At 36.9% G+C, this 22,534-nt stretch overlaps 1 protein-coding gene across 1 annotated transcript; it reads left to right on the top strand.

Moving 5' to 3' along the window:
- The first annotated feature begins 2,770 nt into the window (after positions 1–2,770).
- Positions 2,771–21,110, top strand: LOC121320875 (lysosome-associated membrane glycoprotein 1-like). The gene is made up of 9 exons (XM_041259620.1): positions 2,771–3,093; positions 6,361–6,479; positions 8,291–8,507; positions 11,836–11,997; positions 14,411–14,592; positions 14,953–15,075; positions 15,675–15,720; positions 15,816–15,986; positions 18,624–21,110. Exons 1-9 carry the CDS (start codon positions 3,030–3,032, stop codon positions 18,761–18,763), a joined length of 1,224 nt encoding a protein of 407 aa, XP_041115554.1. The 5' UTR covers positions 2,771–3,029; the 3' UTR covers positions 18,764–21,110.
- The last annotated feature ends 1,424 nt before the right edge of the window (positions 21,111–22,534 follow it).

The following is a 22,534-nucleotide window of genomic DNA, read 5'->3' on the forward strand; positions in this document are numbered from 1 at the left end:
TTTTTTTGAAATACTTTTTTCAGTTTTGCTTTTAGATTTTTTTTGTTACAGAGATGCCCCACATCTGGCTCCCCTGTTGTTAACATAGTCAAACAGACGCAGGGGAAGGCAGAAGATAATGCTTGTGTTTGCGTATAGAATCCTTACCTTTAACGATCTTCAAGGTCCTGCCACGATTCCTGGGTTGTTTTTCAACAAATAATCTAGGCACTAAATTGCGAGGCACAGATGTTATTTTTGTATAATTGGGTTTGTGCATAAACTGCATCTTTATTCTCATAGCTATTGATCTCCTGCTCTGTGAAGAAAGGAGTCTTACAAAGTGCCAAGCAGAGCAGGCTTCAAGTGCTATATATTTATTTTTTTCTGTTTTGTTATCTATCACAGTCGGAAGCACTTGTTTAGCCGAAGGGTTCCAGGTTTAGGCTGATCAACACTTCTTTTCATTTTACTCACCTGAGTAGATTGTGTTGATGCATTGCAGGGGGGGGGGGGGGGGGATAAAAGATAATGAACAGGGAGAAATGTAAAGTGCAATTTACTGTTTCAATTGTAATTGCCAGGATTTGGGATTTATAAAGGAAACTGTTAATGTTAATGAAACAGGGAAGGTCTGTTTTGTGGAAACGACACCTTGGTTCACAATGTAAATATGTTGTTTGGTATATGAAACAGAAAAGAGAAGAAAAAAATGATTTTTGAGAATTGTATGGGTTACGTAATGGCGATGTGGTGTGAGTTGTACACTTGTAGATGGATTATGTTAATAAAAACTGCTGTATTTGCTAAGTACTGTAAAATAGCACGTCTGGTTTTAATGTATTACTGGTTTATATAATGTGCATTCATTGTAATCATAGTGGTCCTACCTCTCATTATCTTTAGTATTATAGTAACTGGTTCCCTTCTCTTTCACTTTGATTTGAGTTCAGTATATTTCAGCTGCACAGAACTACCGTATGTCCTGAATGAACTTTTTTTTTTTTTCAATTAACGCTACAATGCCATGTAGACTTGCATATGCAGTATATAACCCAAATGTGAAGAAAAGGCTGTTTATAAAACAAAACCCAGTTCACACACACATTTTGAGTCTTCAGTAGCTCCTTATTCTGGGTGGCACAAATAAGTATTACATTGATATGCAATTAACCATTTACTTCAGGTCAGGTTCATGATGATAATCAATGCTCATATTTCATATGTATGTTTATGAGGAGTTATTTCGTTGGTTGTAATATTTGGGACATAGAAAGTTTTATAAAACAGTTTTAGTCTTTTTATGTGGTTACACCCCCACCCCTTATTATAATGACTAGGTTTAAGAATATGCTAACCCCTTTTAACAAAGCTTTATGAAAACTTTGGCCATGAACCTACTTACGGTGTTACTTACCCAGTCCAGATTTCCACTTCTGTGAATTACTGTATTTATCTAGTTGTTTTTAGGAGGCTTGTGACAATCTTGTGTTACATTCTTGAGACCCAAACAAAAACACACCATTTAAATTATCTGATGAATTGGTTTTAGCTGTCAGGCATAGAGGACCCTGAATGACTTGAATGCAGTATTAAACATGCTGACAGCTGAATGAACTAACGGTATACTGTAAATCTTCACTATTTAGGTCTCCTGTTAATCCAAACATGTATTTTCATTTTTTAACAAATGATGGGCATGTCTATTTCTTTGTAATAGATTCAGTTTGGAATATAACTACAGAAGTGTTCGTTCAATTGTAATAGAACTTGTTTGGAATAGCGCAGGTTATTGACAGTATCAGGCAATTCATACATGTAGTACACATGCAACTGTGTGGAGTTAATGTGTAATTTGTTTTGTATTTTAAAAAAAATTTGCAGATCAATTTACAAAGTAGTAAAGCTGTTTTGGAATCTCATGTTACTCCAGATTTCTATGTTACACCTTTTGTATGTGAAAAGTTTTCCTTCACAGGTAGCATTTAAAGAAGTTCTAACCAAAGCATAGTTTTACTTGCATCTTATTAGCTGTACAAACATTATTGCTGGTCTCCTTATTGTGCCGAGAATATTGGAGTTCTTCACTTTTTTTAAATTGATAATTCAGGAAATGCAAATATTTCAGATGCACTGTGCTGTGGGTCACATGGCAGCAAGGCTATTGGGGTGAGTTTGTATTGCAACCCATGAAGTGATTAGGTAGCAGGAAGCAGCATCCACTGTCTTTAAATGATGTGCATATTGCAATATGGAGTGAAAATACAACACACAAGTTAAGTCAAAACGATATACTGCAGATGATATGCAGTCAATTTCAAAAGATAGTTAAATATACAATATGCTTAAATTATATACCAAAAAATCCCAGTGCTGCAAGTTTTTAACATTCAACTAAGTTAGGCTTCATTGTTTTTATGGTGATACCATTATATGGTGTTTTGAACAGGGTAGGTAGTACATTGCATGTTATACTGTACAGACAACAGACAATTTTACTATCTATGTCAGCTGTCTGAGTATATTAATATTCTGAATTATACAAGCGAAAAGCTTTTTTTTTTTTTTTAAGCGAAGTACGCCACCGTCATATCTGGAAATGTGCATAATCATACAATTAATTAATTTTAATCTGTCACCTATGACACATTGGTAGGGTGAAACAGTATTAACTTTTTGTTTTCTTTCAGCTCCAGTAATTTAAATTTATGAACAATGCCTGTTTTTTGAGTATTGGCACTCTCGCGAGGGCAGCCAGCTTGTTGTTTTAACTCAGGTGATTGGAAGGGGGTGTAAGGCTCACATGACTGAAAATTTCCTGTAAGAAAATAGCGACACTCACAGACTTACATCAGTGGAGAAGAAGAAAGGCCGAGCTACGAAACAAACTTGATCTGAAATCAGATATAAGGGGCAAAATAACGTTTGCTACATTGCTCTAACCGACGATCTTTGAAGAAAACTATATCCTGCACGGCCCCACAATCACGGTGTGCACGTCTTTCTCTGCCCGCTCTTGTGTGTGTTTGTTAGGTAGCTCTCCTGGAAACATGGCTCTCCTGCACTCAAATAAACAACTTCTGTTTGCCGGAGTCGCGCTTATTTCATTTCTAGGTAAGAGGTTTGATATTTTTTGGTTCGCTAGTAGTCGTTGACGCGATGTGATGCTTCTGGGTAGGAAATATTATATTTACGTAAAAACAAAAAATAATGAGTAATGTTATCAAACTTACTGAGGGGCCTAGAGTTGGTGCAAACAAACATTTCAGTTACTATATAGAGATCAAATCTGTGTAAGAATATTTTAAAATCTGTGTTCAAGAATGTTTTAACGTTGTGCTTGTTTTGTGTCACAAGGGAGATATTTCATGTTGAGTATTTCTAAAGGCTTGATGTTCGACTTTCTTCCTGTTATGAATTTTTTGTTTTGTTGTTGGCAGTTAGTCGTGTCTGAAATATTTATGTGTAACACAATTATTTTTAACTAAACGGAGTTCATGTTATAATCTCTGTGTATAGTTCGGTTGTATCCAAGAGTTTTTAAAATGTCGGCACTTTAGTGTGTGTTTCTGTAAGTTATTAATGGACGCTACAAACACTATTTTTTTACAGTAACAAACAATAAGTTAGGCTATACTTAGTTTATTATGTGTTCCTTTCCTGTCATTTTATTTATTTATTTATTGTGCTTGAAATATTACCTAAAAGTACCCATACTGTTGATCTGGACGTTAATATCGACCACAGTACGTGGGCCTTGGTGCCAGTTGTTATGTGGTACACATTTTGAATAATTCTCAAAATTGTACTGCTGTGCGAATTTCACACCCCAGGCTGTCACAATACAAATTTTGCATTGTCTAAAGTCTGTATACATCTGTAAACCCTCATTTTTGCATCACTGTGTGCTTTTATGTTTCGAATTGATTTTAGTTATAACACACTGTACAGTATAAAAAAAAAAAAGTATTTTGATCTGTGCAGTTGTATCTAAGGGGTACTTGCGGTTTACAGAACACTGCGCCAGAGGCTGACTGTCTTTCTGAACTTCATGAGTCATCAAGATCTTAATGTGAATCTACCAAGGAAAAGGACTGAGGATTTAGTGACAAATGCTGGATTATGCAGGCCACTTTAAAACCTCAGCTAGTATCAGAGAGTACATTTAGAAATAACAACACAATTGCTGAGTCATTAAAGTAGGTTGTTATCTTGATTTATATCATGTCTTCAATGTTAACATTTTTGTATACTCTTTTGCAATCTATTCTAGAAGAATCTTTAACTTAGAATTAGGCCTAGATGATATATTTGACATTTTAGTTTTAACAAGTAATCTGTTACAGACTTCATATTGGCCACCCTGTGAGTTGACTGTATTTCAAGAAATAGGAGAACCCTAGGAGAGTCTAAGGATCTAGCCTGGACAGATATAAATGTCATCCCCCCATGTGCCCCCCATAAAGTATGTCCTTTTAAGATTATTGATTGCACTGACATATTATGTTTGATATTTGTCACAACAATAATCTAAAATTTAACAGTGTTGAAGAATTATTGGGTGTTTGAACATTCATGGATTTTTAGTTCTTTTGAAAAGGTGAACTATTTAAAAAAAATAATAATTAGCAAGCTATTATATAGTGTAGACTGTTGTCTTAAATGACTTGATTGTAAACACAGGGAAGCTCATTACTGTTATGTTTCTGTGTTCTCATAACCTAAATGTTTAGTAAGAAATGATTCAAAGCAGATAGTGCCAATACTAGCACCTGGTGGTACAGTAGATGATTGAATGTGACATGCTGTCAGTTTATTATTTGGAATTAAATGAAGAGAGGAGTTGATAGTTTCCATGTGAGCCTTTATGCAAGTTACCGGTTTAAAATTGGCTTGTGTCAAGATTTTGAACACCTCAAACTCCTACACAATGGTAGTTCTGAAAAATAATCAGAGAATGTGTTATAGTACAATTTGTATAGGCAAATGCTGTGTGTGTATATAGATATATAAAATTGAAGACTAGTTGGAAGCACTTTTATATACTACTAAGCAAAAATGTCCAATTTAGTCCTAACTGTATTTTGATTCAAACTATACAGCAATAATGCAATTGCTGTGAATTTCTAGTAAATATTCTAGTAATCTTGTTTCCTGTTCATGAAAGATAAAATGTAAATTTGATTACCAATTGTGCACCACTTGCAATGCAGTGAAGTAAATTATGGGTAGGAAATATTGGAACTGACTGCTGTGTCTGTTCCTGACCTCAAGGGCAGTCATGTGTGCATGCCAATTAATAACTTATGTAATTATGTAAGATATATAACAGGTGTGCCGCTGTTGCACAACAGAAAGTGAGGTTCAAAGTACAGTTCAGTTGCTTATTGAAGTGGCATGCGTGAGCTTACTTTTTGTTAATACACAGTGATTTTTTTTATTTTTTTTTCCTTCTTCTCTGCATGTGACATTTAATCTTGGAGAAAGCCAGGTCCCATACAATACTTTATTTAAAAAAAAAAGTTAGCACATTCATTAATTAGGCAAGTGCACTTCAGGCAAGAACATTTGTAGAATAAATAAGATGATTAGGGCTGTTTGTAATATTTGTTTTAAATATGATAACCTTGTGAACCGTCAGAGACAGAACGTATCTAACACTAACATTGAGGTAGAGTTGAAAGATTTAATAGGAATCGGTACGTACCTAGGAACTGTACAGCTGAGTAAGGTAAACCAGTGTATTGTTTAACTAAAGTAATGTTAGTTTCCTCTAAAGAAACATAACTGAAAGAAGTAGTTGAACTGTAGGACAATGGCGGGCTCAAGTTACAGTAGTTTGGCCTCCTTTTACTGGAAGCATTCCTTAGTTTGCATGTAGTGGTTGTTCTTAAACGCAAGACTGTAAAGCACATGACTGAAGTTGTTGACAATAATAATCGTGCACTCGCCCTTAGTGTAGTGGAATGCATGTAATTAAACATGAGTCCAAGCTTTGTAAATGGGGAGGGGCCTACAGAGTATTGTATTGCACCCAAGTCGTGCTATTTCAGTTGTGAAAATAATAAACACATATTGTAAGCTGCTTGTTCTATCTGTCTTTATACCACAGCATTATTTATTTATTTTTTTGTGGCAGTAAAATAAAACTGTTAATGTTAACTTGTCATGGATTAATTTATATTTGTTGAACTACTGTAAGTGATTCCTTTTACAGAAAAGGTTCAGTTTCACTTGACAAATTGTCATGTCTTTTAATGTGTTTACCCAAAGTATTTTCGCTTTAAGTTTTTCATTCAACATAACAATAAGGAACTTGATAGAGAGAGATGCTTTTTGTTGAACATGTTTAAAAATGCCTGCCTTTTTCTTGTCTTCCAGGTTGCCTTACCCCTGTGTTTGCCGTGGCATTTGAAGTGAAGAATGGAAACAATACCTGTATAATGGCTGAGCTATCGGCCAACATCTCTGTCAAGTACACAGTAGCCGACAAGCAAATGGTACAATCTGTTTATACTCTGTGTTGTATGGGAGCATAACTGGTGCTGTACTTCACAAGCAATACAAATGCATACTGCTTTATAGTAAATTGCTATTTTGAGTAAACCCAAGCAAAATGCCATTGACACTTTAGCCAATGGGAATTTTAGCCTACAGTGTAAAACAAGTGAAGGGCCTAAATACTGTCATCCAAAACTACAGTAATCTTGATTTAATATAGTTAATTGGCATTTACAGTTGTCATTTAGGTCCTTGAAACAGAACCCCATTAATTTGTTAATGCCATTTCACATTTAGTACAGGAGGTTCAAATACAGTGGGGTTTGTGAGCATCAGCAGATTTGCAGTGCTGCTATGGCAAAAGCTTTTGCTGCAGAGCAGTGAAACTTGAGACTGAGACACCTAATAATTGGCAACAAGAATCTTGGTGATAATGGAACCTGCATGTGTAACTACATGATCACTATAGGGACTTCAAATATATGATGGATAGATCAGAGCATTCTTTAAAGCATTTTTATTGGGTCTTTTTAAGCAGCAGTAGTCCAAAGTGGCAAACTGGCTTTATCTTAAAGTACTTTTGAGCAAAAACTCAAGTGAAATTCAATGTTATTCACCAACTGGTTATTTTTCTTTCCCTTGTGCAAGTCTGCAATATAGTGGGCATTTGTTGTTATTGCAATGCTTATGTCTCATTTTTATTATGCCTCATTCATAATATTATTGAAAATAACACTTCAAACAGTCGCCTTTTTAAAATAACTATTTTTGCTGATAGTTCCGTTTTAATAAAATATTAGTTAAACATTCATTTTAAGTTCCAAAATGATTGCATTGGCAGACTTTTTAAAATGTTTTTTGGAATTCAATTGCAATAAATTATGGGTTCAAACTCAAATTGATAGGGTGGCAGCTGCTCGTTTCCCCTCATGACATTGTGGAGGCACTTGGTTATATACTGTTGGAAAACATGGATCGAGAATTGAAGTAACTTTAAAAAAACAGATGGTGAGTACGTAGATTCAAGAAAATGCACAGAGTCCTTTTCTTCAATCAGTTGCCAGGTTTATTGAAATATGCAGAGAGTCTGGTCCCAGGTACAGGACAAACACAATATTCAACATTACAATGTTTGCATGACATTAAATACCCTTCTGTATAGATGGTCCACCTCCCCTTTCTCTGGTCAGTGGTCCAGTGGTCAAGGTAATTTAATTTATTGTGTGAGTGTTAATGTGTGTGTGTAGTCTAGTGTGACAACCTCTGAACTCAGTGCATTCTTCACACTCCTGGAGACAAAAGGTCCATACATCTGCCTTTTGTTATCTCCTTGAGACCCATTTGATGCCAGTGGGATTATCTCTTTCGATCTCTCTGAAGTCTTTAGAGCCTGTTCCCTTCTAGTCCACAGCATTGTTATCTCGTTAGCTTGGAGTCAATGCTGGGCAAGAAACTTGTAGACGCAATGTCTCTATCAATTGTAAGCAGTACATGCAATTTGAACCAAACAGTCTGCTATCTGCAATATTAGTTTCTTTTCAGAAAAGAACACCAGTATAGCTCTGCCAGACCACATGCGTAGCAAACTGCTAATCAATTCTCAATCCATGTTTTCCAACAAGAATTGATTAGCAGTTTTGGTTAAACGTTTTTAGATTAAAAAAAAAAAAAAATGTTTTGCCTAAATTCGATAACGTTGTAATTAAACATGCTGGCCATGCAGATCACACCTTTTGGTGTTCATTTATAATAGCCTGTTACTTAACACACATTTTGCTTGAAAATATCATGTTGCTTGGTTTCTCCCCAGAACACAGTCTTGGTTGCCCTTCCTGACAGTGCCACAGTAGGTAACAGCAGTACATGTGGCAATGTCACAGTAGCCCCCTTGCTGGTGGTCCGCTTTGGAGATGGCCACTCCCTCAGCCTGAACTTCTCAAGAAATGCGTCAGATTACCAAGTGGACACCCTCTCGGTCACACTGAACATGAGTGACAGTGCAGTCTTTGTCAATTCAAGTGCTAAAGGTAAGTGTAAACTTGAAAGGCCCCAATGCATGATTAAACATTACTGTTGGAATATGATCAGGGAAAAATAGGGTACAACCAAACCTTTTTAATATCACTTGAAAAGGACTGAGCAAAAATGATGAATTCAGCAGATGTTCCTTTCCATGCTCAGGCATTCTAGCGATGTCTTGAATAGTTAATTCAGTTGTAATTAAACTTGTAAAATATAATGTAATGATGACTGTGGCACTGGTGTCCTACTTGAATTAGCAACAAAAAATAAAATCACCAATAACTGAGTGCTAGCAATGAGTCTGGCCCAAAACCGAAAGGACATTCAGATGCTGATTTACCCAGATACGAAAGGAACATTCAAAGCTTAAAGATACATACAGTTGGAACGTGGAATGTTAGAAGCATGAATCAAGGAAAGCTTGACATAGTGAAAGCGGAAATGGCTCGTATGAAGATCAGTATACTTGGAATAAGTGAGCTGAAATGGACAGGAATGGGTCACTTTCATTCAGTCTTTTATGCCGGACATGATGCAGACCGAAGAAACGGAGTAGCCATAATTATGGAGAAAGAAATCGCAAATGCAGTCATGGGATACGATCTGAAGAATGACCGAATGATATCCATTCGAATTCAAGGCTACCCGATAAACATAACTATTATTCAAGTGTATGTGCCTACGACTGATGCAGATGAAGACACTCTTGAAGCATTCTACCCAGACCTGCAACAGCTGATTGATTCAACGCCAAAGATGGACGCCATTCTCATCAATGGAGATTGGAATGTCAAAGTTGGAGAAAAAGAAGAACCTGGAATAGCTGGAAAAGAAGGACTGGGTGACCGAAATGAAGCAGGAGACAGACTGATAGAATTCTACCAAGAAAACTCGCTGTGCGTCATGAACACATGGTTCAAGCAGCCCAAAAGAAGACTTTACACGTGGACCTCACCAAATGGGGAGCACCGAAACCAAATCAATTACATACTTTGCAGCAGACGATGGAAAAGCTCAGTACTGTCAGCAAAGACACGTCCAGGAGCAGACTGTGGCACGAATAAATGAACTACTACTAGCAAAGCTGAAGATCCGGCTGAAGAAAACCAAGCAGATCCAAATACCATGAAGATACGACCTGGATAATATACCAAATGCATATTCCATCGCCGTTGAAAATCGTTTTAATGCTCTCAACTTGGACGAAAGACAGACTGACGAACTCTGGGGAGAAATATGCGATATAGTACTCCAAGAAGCCAAGAAGAACATTCCACAAGCAAGGCACAAAAAGAAGGCAAATTGGCTTTCCAATGAAGCACTGACAATAGCCGATCAAAGAAGAAAGGCGAAGGCTATTGGAGACAGAAATACATTCGCAGGCTAAATGCCGAATTCCAGCGCAAGGCGAGGAAGGATAAAGAAATATCTACAGCAAGAGCCAAGAGATCGAGGATAACAGCCAGAGAAACCTATGAGTTGGAGCCTGATATTCTGGAAAGTGAAGTTAGGTGTGCATTGAAAGGCATGGCAAAATAAAAAGCAGCTGGAACCTATGGAATACCAGTTGAACTACTCAGAACAACAGACGATGCCACGGTCAAAGTACTGACGGCTGTTTGTCAGCAGATCTAGAAGAAGATGCAATGGCCAAAAGACTGGAAGAGATCCATATTTGTACCTATCCCCAAGAAGGTGGATGCAAAGGACTGCTAAAACTACTGCACAATAGCTTTGATATCACATGCCAGCAAGCTCATGCTGAAGATCATACAAGAAAGAATACAACCGTACATGCAACGAGAACTGCCGGATGTGCAAGCTGGATTTAGAAAGGGAAGAGGAACACGTGATCAGATTTCCAACATCAGGTGGATAAAGGCCAGAGAATTCCAGAACGACGTTTATTTCTGTTTTATAGACTACACCAAGGCCTTCGACTGTGTTGACCATGGAAAACTGTGGAATATACTCAAAGGCATGGGGGTGCCAAGCCACCTGATCAACATCATGAACGTGTACACTGATCAAGAAGCGACGGTGAGAACTGACTATGGAGAAACGGACTGGTTCAGGGTTGCAAAGGGTGTCTGACAAGGCTGTATCCTGTCGCCATATTTGTTCAACCTTTATGCTGAACATATTGTACGGAAATCCAGACTCGATGATGCTCAAAGTGGAATCAAAATTGGAGGAAGAAAAATCAACAACCTGCGGTATGCTGATGACACAACCCTAATTGCGGAAAGTGCAGAAGATCTCAAAGCAATGATTGTCAAGATCAAAGAAGATAGCGCCGCAGCTGGACTATAGCTGAATGTGAAAAAGACGAAACTCATGGCTTTTGTGCATTCCCTGGATTTCCAGAAGAACAAATCAATCAATTCTAGACCAAATCAAGCCAGAACGTTCACTGGAATGATTTATGACCAAATTGAAGCTCACATATTTCGGACACATAATGAGGAGAGAGCACTCCCTGGGGGAAAAAAACATTATGAATGGAAGGAAAACGGAAGAGGAAAACCAAGATCAAGGTGGTTGGATGCTGTCAAGAACGATACGAACATGAGTTTCCAAGACCTAAAGAATGCCATCAATGACCGAGACCATTGGAGGAACTTTATCCATCGGATTACCAAGAATGGATAAAACCCACACAACAATGAGAATTACATTTTTTCAGAACAACGATGACATCAGCGTGTACTCATGTCAAATGAAGCAGTTGCTTACTCCATTTGAGGTGATTAGGTGCATAGTAAAGTAATGGAGAACGCAATGCATTTAGTACTTTGAGGATGGATTTCTGACAGCAGTGTAATGAGGGAGGGCTGGAATTGTTTTATGTTGACTTTCAGGGTAAATGATCAGATGCAGATTTTGTGTTTTTTTTTATTTATTTATTTTTTTTTTTATATAGCTTCTGCAAAACAAACTTGTTTCCAGCCCAGAAAAAATGAACAGAGATATGCCTTGATTTGAAGTCTATAAATCGATTTTTGATAAGTTGATTTTTGTTGACTCGCAGGTACAGCCAAAGTGATGCACTGAATCGGACAGCTTGGTATCTACCTCCCAAGGGATGATCATAACTAACAGATTACAAATAGCAGTGTTAACATTTTAATAACATTGATCTTAGACATGAGTTCATGTATTATGAATAAAGTATTTTATTTATTTTTTAAACTTTGCCAGAGTTTGACTTAATACTGCTTGATTAGAAACATCATGTTAAATTTATACAGGAAACAAAGCTTCCCATTTTGTGCTAAGTTTTTACAGATGTGTTTCTTGGTGTATATTAACAAGTGCTTTTGTTCCCTACAGCACCAGTGACCGTGTCCTCGTCTTCTACTGGAATCCAAGCATCATTGAACACAACTTACAGATGTATGAGTGAGACCCAGGTGACCCTGACCAATGTTAATGTCACATTCAGTAATATGAGGGTGGAGGCTTACCTGCCAGCTGCTAACTTCAGCAAAGAAGGTATACATGGATTGTTTTTTTTTTTTTTTTTTTTTTATGTGTAAAGATAGTTTAACGAAGGGTAAAACAGTCAGCCGCCTCTTATGGGGTGTATTTAATCTAAAATGTGTGTATGAACTTCAGATCCTTCTCCCCTGCTCTAATAGTGGAAGCACCTGTATAACCACTCACAGTAAAACATATAAAGCAAATCTAAATATTTATACAGCTTTGTCGTTAAGGGAATTTTATGTTAATGTTTTGAGTTAATAGGAAACGGCTTATCCAAGTGAAACTTGATAAGGATATTCTTTAGCAAAAATTATTGATTCAACAGTGTATTGATTTTTTTCGACAAATGGTACAAAACGTTAAGATATGTATTGAAACAGCAAAGATATCGCAATAATTTGTTTGTATTGGGGCATGTAATACGTAGCCCTTGTGAATACAGAATTATAGATTGCATAATACATGTGTACATCACATACAGCAAGCCCTTGTGAATAGTGTTATAGATTGCATCCAAACAGGTGACAATCGGGAATACAAGTGCAACTCTACATTTTATGTCCTCATGCTATGGCCAACAGGAAAGGACTCTTAGTTTTAGTGAAACCATTACTTTTATTGGATAGTCTAGCTAGCATCTGTTCGTAAGAGGCAGTTTCAATCCTGGAATCTGTCCAGTCTATATTTTGAAGAAGTGGGGTTGGCAGAGACTCCCCCAGCCTTGCCACAAGCTATTTAGAACTTTTAAGCCAGAATCGCAAGACCGCTGGGCATTCCCATTTAGCATGCAAGAAGGTGCCAACCTCCCCCCCTGCATCTCCAGCACAAATTGCTACTTCGTATACCTGCCTCAGAAACAGCCCTAGGGAGCTAGTTATATATATGTAGTATTTTGTATTGTGTGTGTTGTGTGTGTATATATTTATTATAATATATATATATCTATATATATATATATAGTATATATTCCTATATATATATATAAGGAAAGCGCCTCCCTAATATTAGCCTAATATTAGCCACAGAATTTGACAGACTGTTTTAACCACATCTCCTCATAAATTAGGCCGTTTAAATCTCAGGCCTCCCCTACACCTTGGTGTAAATCATGTTGCTATAGTAATTCTAGGTCTCTCCCTCCCAAGAAAATCTTTAATCATTGGGGTAAAATACTTTAAATGTTGAGGGTGGCATGTTTAGTGGTAACATCATGGAAATATAGTTAAGTTGTGGGGCAGCCATCATTAATAATTTCTTTTCCCATAGGGTAAGTTTTAATTATCTTCCATTTATCCAGATTGGTTTCAATTTTTTGTAGTAATGGAGTAATGGTAATAATAATGTCATTAAGATCTGAGCACAATTCCCAGGTATATTCATGCCACCTGGGATCCATTTAAATTTCCATGGGGTTACTGTACTTGATTGACATTTGGATATTGGCATGACTTAAGACTTATGCCAGTTGACTCTATATCCTGATGTTTTGGAAAAAGATTCAACTGTGTCCAATAGTGGTGGAATGGAAGCAACTGGGTCATTGATCAATAACAAAATGTCATCAGCGTTCAGGAGTAACATGTGCTCCTTGTCACCACCCTGAATCATTTTTGATTCATGGATTTGCTTGAATTGTGACACCTAGAGGTTCTAAAACTGGTGAAAAGCAATGGTGAAATGGACAACCCTGTCTAGTGCTCCTTTAATAGTTTAAAGAAAGGAGAAATTTACCCATTAGTGGGGACAGCTGCTCTTGACCTGAATAAAGTACATTCACCCATTCAGTGAAACCAGGGCCAAAACTAAACCTAGACAGGGCAGACGAAATTTCCTCTCAATCCTGTCAAAGGCCTTTTCTGTATTTTAAGGAGGTTGCGACAACAGGGGCAGATCTGGACTGATGATTCCACAGAAGATGTAGCAGTCTTCTCAAATTGTCAGCAGACACTATTTTTAACAAAGCCACCCTGACCAGCATGTACAATACTTGGCAGGACCGTTTCCAACCTCATAGCAGTAATCAAAGTTATAGATTCGTAATTATCTGATTTTATTATGTACGTGCTGTAGACCTTGGGTCATTAAGATTCTTTTTCATGATTTTGATGGATCTATTTCTGTGTTTACAGTTAAGTTACTGAAATGAATTGCTTAAATTTGTAATTCTAGTGAACCTGTTAAAGTATAAAAGAATGCGCATAATATTACATTTTATATCCATTTATTATAACATTATGTGCATTCATTGTTTTCCCTAAAACTGTTTGAATAATTTGCTACAAATGTTTGAATTTTGCAAAAAGGTAGCTTCTCTACAATGAAAACCATAGGAAGTAACCTTTACTCTTCTATCTCTTGCTTGTTTGATCTTCAGCATTAATGACTTAAAACTAAAGTTTGTTTTTCCCTGTCTTGCTGTTAGCCACTGTTTGCAATGCGGATATCAGCACTAGCACCCCAGCTCCAAAAACCACGGCAACCACCACCACCCCAGCACCAACCACGGCCCTGACAAACCCCACTGCAGGAACATACAATGTAACCAAATCCAACGAGACGTGCCTGCTTGCTAAAATGGCTCTGCAGCTTAACATCACCTACCAGGTAGAGAAAAAAAGGAGCTTCACTATAATCTGATATTAAATAGTGACACTTTTGGAGGATGCGAAAATACCGCCGCCCTAAAAATGATAAATCTCTGGATTTTGTCGTCCTTTTATTAGGGAGGGTCAGTAAAACCCCTCTGGTTAAAAAATGCTGACAGGATTAATAGTTAAATTTAAGGCAGTAGTTAGGATTAGTGGTTCCCAAATTCCCAACCCACAACCACACTCAGCAATTTCCCAGGACCCGCCCTCAATGAGGCAGTGGGGAATATGTCATGTACTTTAATTTTACTTCGCTCAGTATTGTGAAATGTTAATACAAGCATTAGTAGTGATATTTGTTGGCTTATGTTTGCAGAACAAAATTACTGTCTTCAACATCAATCCTGTAACGACTGTAGCCAGTGGGGTCTGTGATACTAATGTTTCAGTGCTGTTTCTGAGGGATGGCAGCACCAATCTGACTTTCATGTTCAAGCTTGTAAGTACTCCAGTGAATCATACTGTTGAATATGCTTATGTGCTAAATTATATATTGCTGTACAATACAAAATCCACCACTTGACTGTCTTTGACCTTGAGGGGAGTGATAATGAGCTTACTGCATCCCGTTCTGTTTTAATTTATTATATTTGGTTAAACAAGAATAAAACTGCAGAGCTAATCTTTGTGATGTAACGTCCAACTGATATCGCATGTTTTTACATAAATGTCAGGGCCTTTTATATATTCTAATAAAGTATTGTGGTTAGGGTATTTAAATATAGCATCTAAGTGCTTCAAGTCTTATTAGCATCTTCATACTTTTCAGAATTAAAAACTTGTCTGTTCTTGTGGATATAAAGCAATAGAAGGCATTGTTGTGCTGCTTTTCACACAAGTGTGGAGCTGCATAAAATGTATGTCTAACCCAAGTGGTTTTAGTCACTCTAAACTTGCTTTGTTTACTGCTTAGCTGCCATTAAAATGTAATGTATTGTAAAGATTATTTCTGAATCGTAAGAGTATTCTTTAGGTGGTAGGATTTGATCGAAGTTCAGATGCTGTGCACCTGACTTTTCCAAACTCTCTTCTCTCTAGAGTGACAGTAAGAAATTCTACTTGAGTGAAATTGCTGTTGCCACGTGTAAGTCTTGTTTTTTTTCTTAATATTGTCTGTTAGTTGCCAAGCATAATGTTCTTGTATTAATGAGAGATTTATTTATTTTTCCTGTTGTTCAGCTGATGGATTCAAAGGTGAAAATGAAAGTCTGACATACCTAAGAGGCACTCTTGGCAGATCTTACATGTGCAGCGCTGAACAAACCCTGACTGTCACCCCTGTGTTTTCTGTCAATACATTTCACCTGCAAGTTCAACCTTTTGGTGTCAGCAGTGGCAAGTTTGGAACAGGTAAGATACACTGATAACTTACAGGTTGGAAACAGGTGTAACTGCAGTTCTTCCTTGTACACCAGAGGTTAGTTTAGTGAGTGCAGTAACCTGCATGTGAGCCAGCCTGCCTGCCTTGTTTTTTCCACTTTTTAAACTATCTCCTAAGTGTTACTGGGCTTCTTACCTAAACTGCCTTGCCTTGCCTGGCTGACAGCCATTTGACCATGCTGGGTGTCTGTTCTATAGCCAGGAAAAAGGGAAAGGAGGTATACTGCCATTGGAGCAAAGAAAAAGGGTGACATTAGAGTCTGTGTAGTCTTAGATTTGGGTGTTTTGAGCATTGGAATGTTTTTCTGACATACAGTGCCTTCCAATAGTATCAGGACAGTGAAGTCTAAACTGGGATTTTCACTGTGGACTCTAATAATAAAACAATTCAGTTCTACCCTCTTGGGTCAATTAAACAAGTTGATAGTGTTGAACCTCTATTTTGAAGGAGCAAAAGCATTGGGACAGTTGGCTGACAGGTATTTCTTGTTGGTCAGGTGTTCATTGATGGTTAATTAGGCACTCATAAAAGAGCTGTGAACATCCTATCAACCTTTCTAACTTTGACATTAGTGTTTGGAGTCCGTAGTCGAAGCTGAAGAACATTCTGTTAAAGAAAAGCAGCCAATTTTTAAGCTGAAAGAAAAACTCAATCTGAACCATAGCACAGAAATTGAGCATACCAAAATCAACAATTTGGAATATTCTGAAGAGGAAAGAAACCACATGTATAATTAGCAATCAGCCAAGGCAGGGTCGGCCAAGAACAACATCTGCAGTTGATGACAGAAAAATTATCAGAGGTGTCAAGGAAAACCCTAAAACAACCGTCAGTGAAATCACCAGCAACCTCCAGAGTGCAGGGGTGAAGGTATCAAAATACCAAAGTGATGGAAAGGTTAAAGTGTGGAGAAAGAAAGGAACTGCAGATGCTCCAAAGAACAGCACCTCATCTGTGAAGCGCGGTGGAGGTAATGTCATGGCATGGGCATGCATGGCCGCCTCTGGACCTGGCTCACTCATCTTTATTGATGAAGTAACTAATGATGGCAGCAGCAGAATGAATTCTGAAGTTTACAGAAACATTTTGTCTGCTTATGTAGAAGAAAATTCTTCCATACCTATTGGGCGGCGCTTCACCATGCAGCATGACAATGACCCAAAACATACGGCCAACGCAACCAAGGAGTTCATCAGGACAAAAAAGTGGAAAATCTTAGACTGGCCAAGTCAATCTCCAGATTTGAATCCAATTGAGTATTCATTTTACATGTTGAAGAAAAAATTGAAGTCAGAACACCCCAAGAATAGACAAGAACACAAAATTGCTGCAGCAACGGCTTGGCAAAGCATCTCAGATGATTACATAAAGAGTTTGAGCGCAATGGGTCGCAGACTTCATGCAGTTATTGTATCAAAGGGATATGCAACCAAATACTGACTTTTACACCTTGAAAGTTACTTAAAGTGAATGTGTCCCAATACTTATGGTCACGTGAAATAAGTGGGTTGAACACAAAATATGTTTTTGTTCTAATAAGATCAGATGTATGCATGGAATTACCCAAAAATAAAACATATATTGTACTTATTTTTCATATTAATCTCATGATCACACTGAGACTTCACTGTCCCAATAATTTCAGAGGGCACTGTACATATTATTAGCCATTTGATGTAATAGTATACCGAATCTTATAGTGTGTGTGTGAGAGCAGTGATACAGAATGTATTGATATGGCCCTTGAAGACTGATTTCTAACACTTTTGAAATAAAACACAAACCTTATGTTTTAATGTGCATGACTGAACAAACTTGTATAGTGCCCTATCAAAAACACCATAGTACAGAATACTGTAATGCACAACCTGTGTGTAACACACAAATATTCAACGTGTAAAAGGGTATATTCAGAGAATTATGTTGTGAACCTCACGTTCTTCATACATCACATCCTTGATCCATTATTTAGAATGTAATGAACAGCTATTGTTGCCCCAACCCTGCAGTGTCTATCGTAACTTGTAGTTCTCTGTATTTTATTGAATCCTAGTTCATACAATATTAGTTTCCTTGACATTTAACATTAAATATTCAGCTGGCTACTATGAATAGGCCCAGCAGGATCCATTGAGACCTTATAATACCTGCCATATACGTTTCTTGAGAATGGTCTGTATAATCGAAAAAAAATAAAACCTCAATGTTTTTCCTGTGCTTTGGTAGGGCAGTCATTCCTAGACGTCCATTAAAAAGAGTTTTCCAAACCACAAACTTAACTAGGTAATGCAAGCTGTGGGCTGAGGCAAGGTAGAACTATGTTCTAGATGCAGCTGATGATGCACAAGCAATATTGATGTAACAGCTCCACCTATAAAGTGAAACTCAAACCCCCTGATGCTTCTGGAAGGGTGTGAAGACTGGCTGAACACACTACATTGCAGCATTGTCTGATCTACTAAACCTGAAATAGCCTTTCACCTGTCCCTGCTTTGCTGTTTCTTCACTGAATGTTGGCTCACCCAGTTACTAGCTACAATTTTAAAATAGAAATGTGTTGCTAAATAGTTTTTTGTTCAGTGTAATAATTCCTTGTGTCTTTTCAGCGGAGGAGTGTCAACTGGATGAGGACAATATGCTGATTCCTATAATAGTGGGTGCAGCCCTGGCTGGACTGGTCCTGATAGTTCTGATTGCTTACCTCATTGGCAGAAAGAGAAGTCATGCTGGATATCAAACCATCTAATTCAGCGCAAAGATAAAGTGATGTCACCTTGTGTTTATCTACCACGTTACTGACAAAGCTTTCGCAAGAAGTGGGTACAAGATCTTTTTAAATTCTGTAAAGATCCAAAATCGTAAGTGTGCTTATAATTGGTTTACCGGTAATAATCTGCTTCTTGACAAACACTTCTTGTTACGTATTTGAAATCTGCAGTATTGTCCTTTTACTAAATTGTCCTGAAATTATTTTTAAATGTGACTTTCACAACTACTTTTTTTTTTTTTGTGTTAAGATCATTCCAACTTGGCATGTAAGGTGACTTGTGTTTTTGTTGATGTAGGATATTTTTTCTGACTTTAGACATGTCTTGCTTCCTATCTGTGGTTTTGTAAATGACAATACTGCATGTGCTTACGAATCAGTAACCGTTCAAAGTGAATTCTGTTAAACTAAATGAGCGTTAGTGTTAATTATAAAAAGGTAATCAATTGCGTTCCTGCTTAAATAAATAAAATTGTTTACTGAACAGAGGATATAAAATTGGCAAAACATGAATAGTAGGGTAACAATGCAATATTTATATTCATGCCTTGAACTGGTTGTTGCATAAAATATGGTGTCTTTTTGATGCCCTTGTTAGGAGCTGGCACTGCTTGTGTTAACTTTAATTAGGGAGTACTTTCTTTTTAACAGTTACAACTTGTCTTTCTTTGTTCTAAAAACAGAACGTTCTTTAAGTTCTATGGGGAATTCTTTGTTTCAGTGGATGTGGTGTACAGTATCATTTTTCTGATATCCACTGATCATCTTGCTGTGGTAAAGCTTGTTGGGATTGTTGCACATGTTTTGGGGGATTTGGCTCTTCTGGTGCATTGCCTATAACAATGCTAATAAAGGAGATTTGCTTTTTTTCTTGTATTCATTAAATAAATAAATTGTTTGTAAGGAGCCGGGATGCTCTGGGAGAAAAAAGGGAACCTTTTCTCAATCTGCTAAAGATGCATTTCATTGATTTATTCCTGTCTACCTGTATTTGTGGCAGCCGAGTACATAAGGAATAAATTCTAAATGCTGAAAAAATTCAATTTCTATCCATGCTTTGAGCTTTACGTATCGATTAAGCCACACAACAATTTGATAAGTGCTGTTCTACTACGAGTAGTACAGTATAATGCATGTAAATAAAAAACAGAACTCTGGGGTCTGTAAGAGTGACATTTCTACCCTTGTTATTAAACCGTACAAGTTATACAACTCGTGTTATCTGACTAGGTTCAGTACTTTAGACACAATGTTGGCGCACAAACAAAATCAATAAATGATTTGCATCCTAATGAAGTATTTGATATGGTGTGTTATTGTATGGTCTCCTTTGTGCAGTAGTTTGGTTTGCTGATGCAGTTTCTCAATTTATTTTTTTCCCCTTGAAGCTGCACAGGTCTGCTTTACAATTCTGCCGTCTTGGATGTGTTCCTGTAGTGCTGATTTATATATCCACTTACTTTGCTTTCTATAGTTGAGCTTCACGCGTATCAACTGGAAGTGTTGCTTAATAAAGTAAATATTTCTGTCATTACTTTTTTGAACTGCTGTTGGCACCATAAATAAAACAGGTATTCTGCTCAAAAGTTTTGTTCAGAGAGCCTGTTTTCTCCTAGAATAATTTTGCACTTAGCAGGCCCTGCTCGGAATTTTATTATGATTGCGCTTCAGAAACGGTGCCTCAAAGTAGTCCTTTCAGTACACAAACTATGTACTAACAACAAAAAATAAGTTGCTATTGGTTACGGCAGCACACCTTGTTCTGGAATTCGGTCCCTGCCTACAGAACAATCTGTGTTTTTGCTTTTTAAAAACAATTTGCCAGTGCTTTTCATTATCCATTGCCTGGATTTTCTTTGGAACCGTATCCAAACATATCTTAATGTGCCTATTGCTTGGCCTCCTAGGAAAATCTTTGAACACAAGATGATTTTGTACCACATTAATTCACAAACAAACTGTAGAGAACAGGTATAGAACCTGTGTTCCTTTTAAACCATGCAAAATGCTCAAGGGAAAATAGATTCATGTATGACCAAGTTCATGTTGAAGCATGGTGGATCTAGCCTGTTGCTCAATTCTTGCAGTAAATATTTCTTGTGACTAGTGTTTTTTTTTTTTTTTTTCTATTAAGGCTAAGCGTGAAATGAGTTGCATTTTTCTTAATTAACCCTTGATTTGCTGTATGCCTAGGATGCAGTGATCCCAGAGCTGTTCTCATTGCTTGTGTTTATACACTGTAACTTTTGTTGTTTTAAAAAGAGAAACTGTGTGAAACTTGGCACAAGTAAATAAATATTACACCCTTTTACAGGTGGTAACCACATGTGTGTGTTTTTTTTTTTTTGTTTGTTTTTTTTTTCAATTTCTCCATCGAGTGGAGAAAACAAGATTAAAGTAATATTTTTGTATTTGGCTGCTTTTAAAAGTATGCTCAACTATAGTCTAGTAGTTTAAATATTTCTGTTACGATCAAGATGTCTCTAAATGGCATCTTTATTTGTAACACCCTATTGTGGTAGAACCAGACAAGCAGTGATGGGCCAAATGGCCACCTCTTTCGTAAATGTTTCTAGGACACACAGCCCAAATTTTAATTTAAAAAATTGCATTGTTTAAATGTAACATACTTGCATGTACAGGTGTAACTAAGATTTATATCTCTGCCTGTACCCCAGCAGAAAATAGCTTTCAGCATCATGGAAAAATCAGTGTGACCTATTCATTTAGTACTGTATGTATGTAAAATGTGTGTCCCTCTGTTCCCAGATTCTGATACTTCCCTTGGTGTAAAAAATATTCTTACCCCAAGTAGTAAAAAAAAAAAACACAACTTTGTGTTTGTGGTTTTTATGTAGCACTCTTAGATGCTAATGAATACAAACATTTTCCTCAATATTCTATGAAGTGTGGTTTGCTCAATTTCAGGTGTGGTCTGGTAGCCTTCAGGCTTCATTTATACCAGTATGAAATGGTAAATTCCTATAAAATATTAAAATAATTGTCAACATTGTGGGTGTTTGTAGCTTTAAATTGGCAGTGGTGAATGATGTCACATCGTGGGTATTTCCAATAGCCTAAATACCTTAATAAAATAAAAAAAGACCTTCAGGCTACACAAAGGCAAATATGTTTTGTGATCTGTGTTTCTACCTCAACTAAAAAAAAAAATGAAAGTACCAATTCACTAACAAATGTAATTTGTTAATTGGAATGAGTGCAGGTTTACGTTAGCTGCAGTTTTTAAGTTACCATTAGGTTGTAAAATGAATTTGGGAAAGTAACAAAAAAAAAAGTTTTAGTAATTACATATCTAGTAGCTTACATAAAAGCATCTGCTAAATATTAATGAAAATCATGGGTTCGTGGTGTTTGTTCAGTAACTTGTTCAGCCCCCTGTTAGAGAGCCCAATGCCTGTGTTTTATGATGTACTGAAATATGTCAGTCTGTATCCAGTCTATCTAAATTTTAATAGATAGATTGAACATGAGGAAACAGACTTTAGTCTAAATTGAAAGACAGCATTCAGAGGGTGTGTACTACCCCAGGGGTTTTCTTTCAGTGCAAAAAAATGTAACAAACAAATACTGTATTTACTTATTTTCTAGCAGATTGATTTGGAACAGTGATTAAACAGTTTGAATGTTATCGGAGGTAATTTACCAGAGATTAGGGGGCCCTAGTCTCAGATACATTTTCTAATAACTATTAGTCCATTAAAATATGAAGAATATGATTATAAAAATATA

The sequence above is a fragment of the Polyodon spathula genome, chromosome 9 (genome assembly GCF_017654505.1).
Source record: "Polyodon spathula isolate WHYD16114869_AA chromosome 9, ASM1765450v1, whole genome shotgun sequence".
NCBI lineage: Eukaryota > Metazoa > Chordata > Actinopteri > Acipenseriformes > Polyodontidae > Polyodon > Polyodon spathula.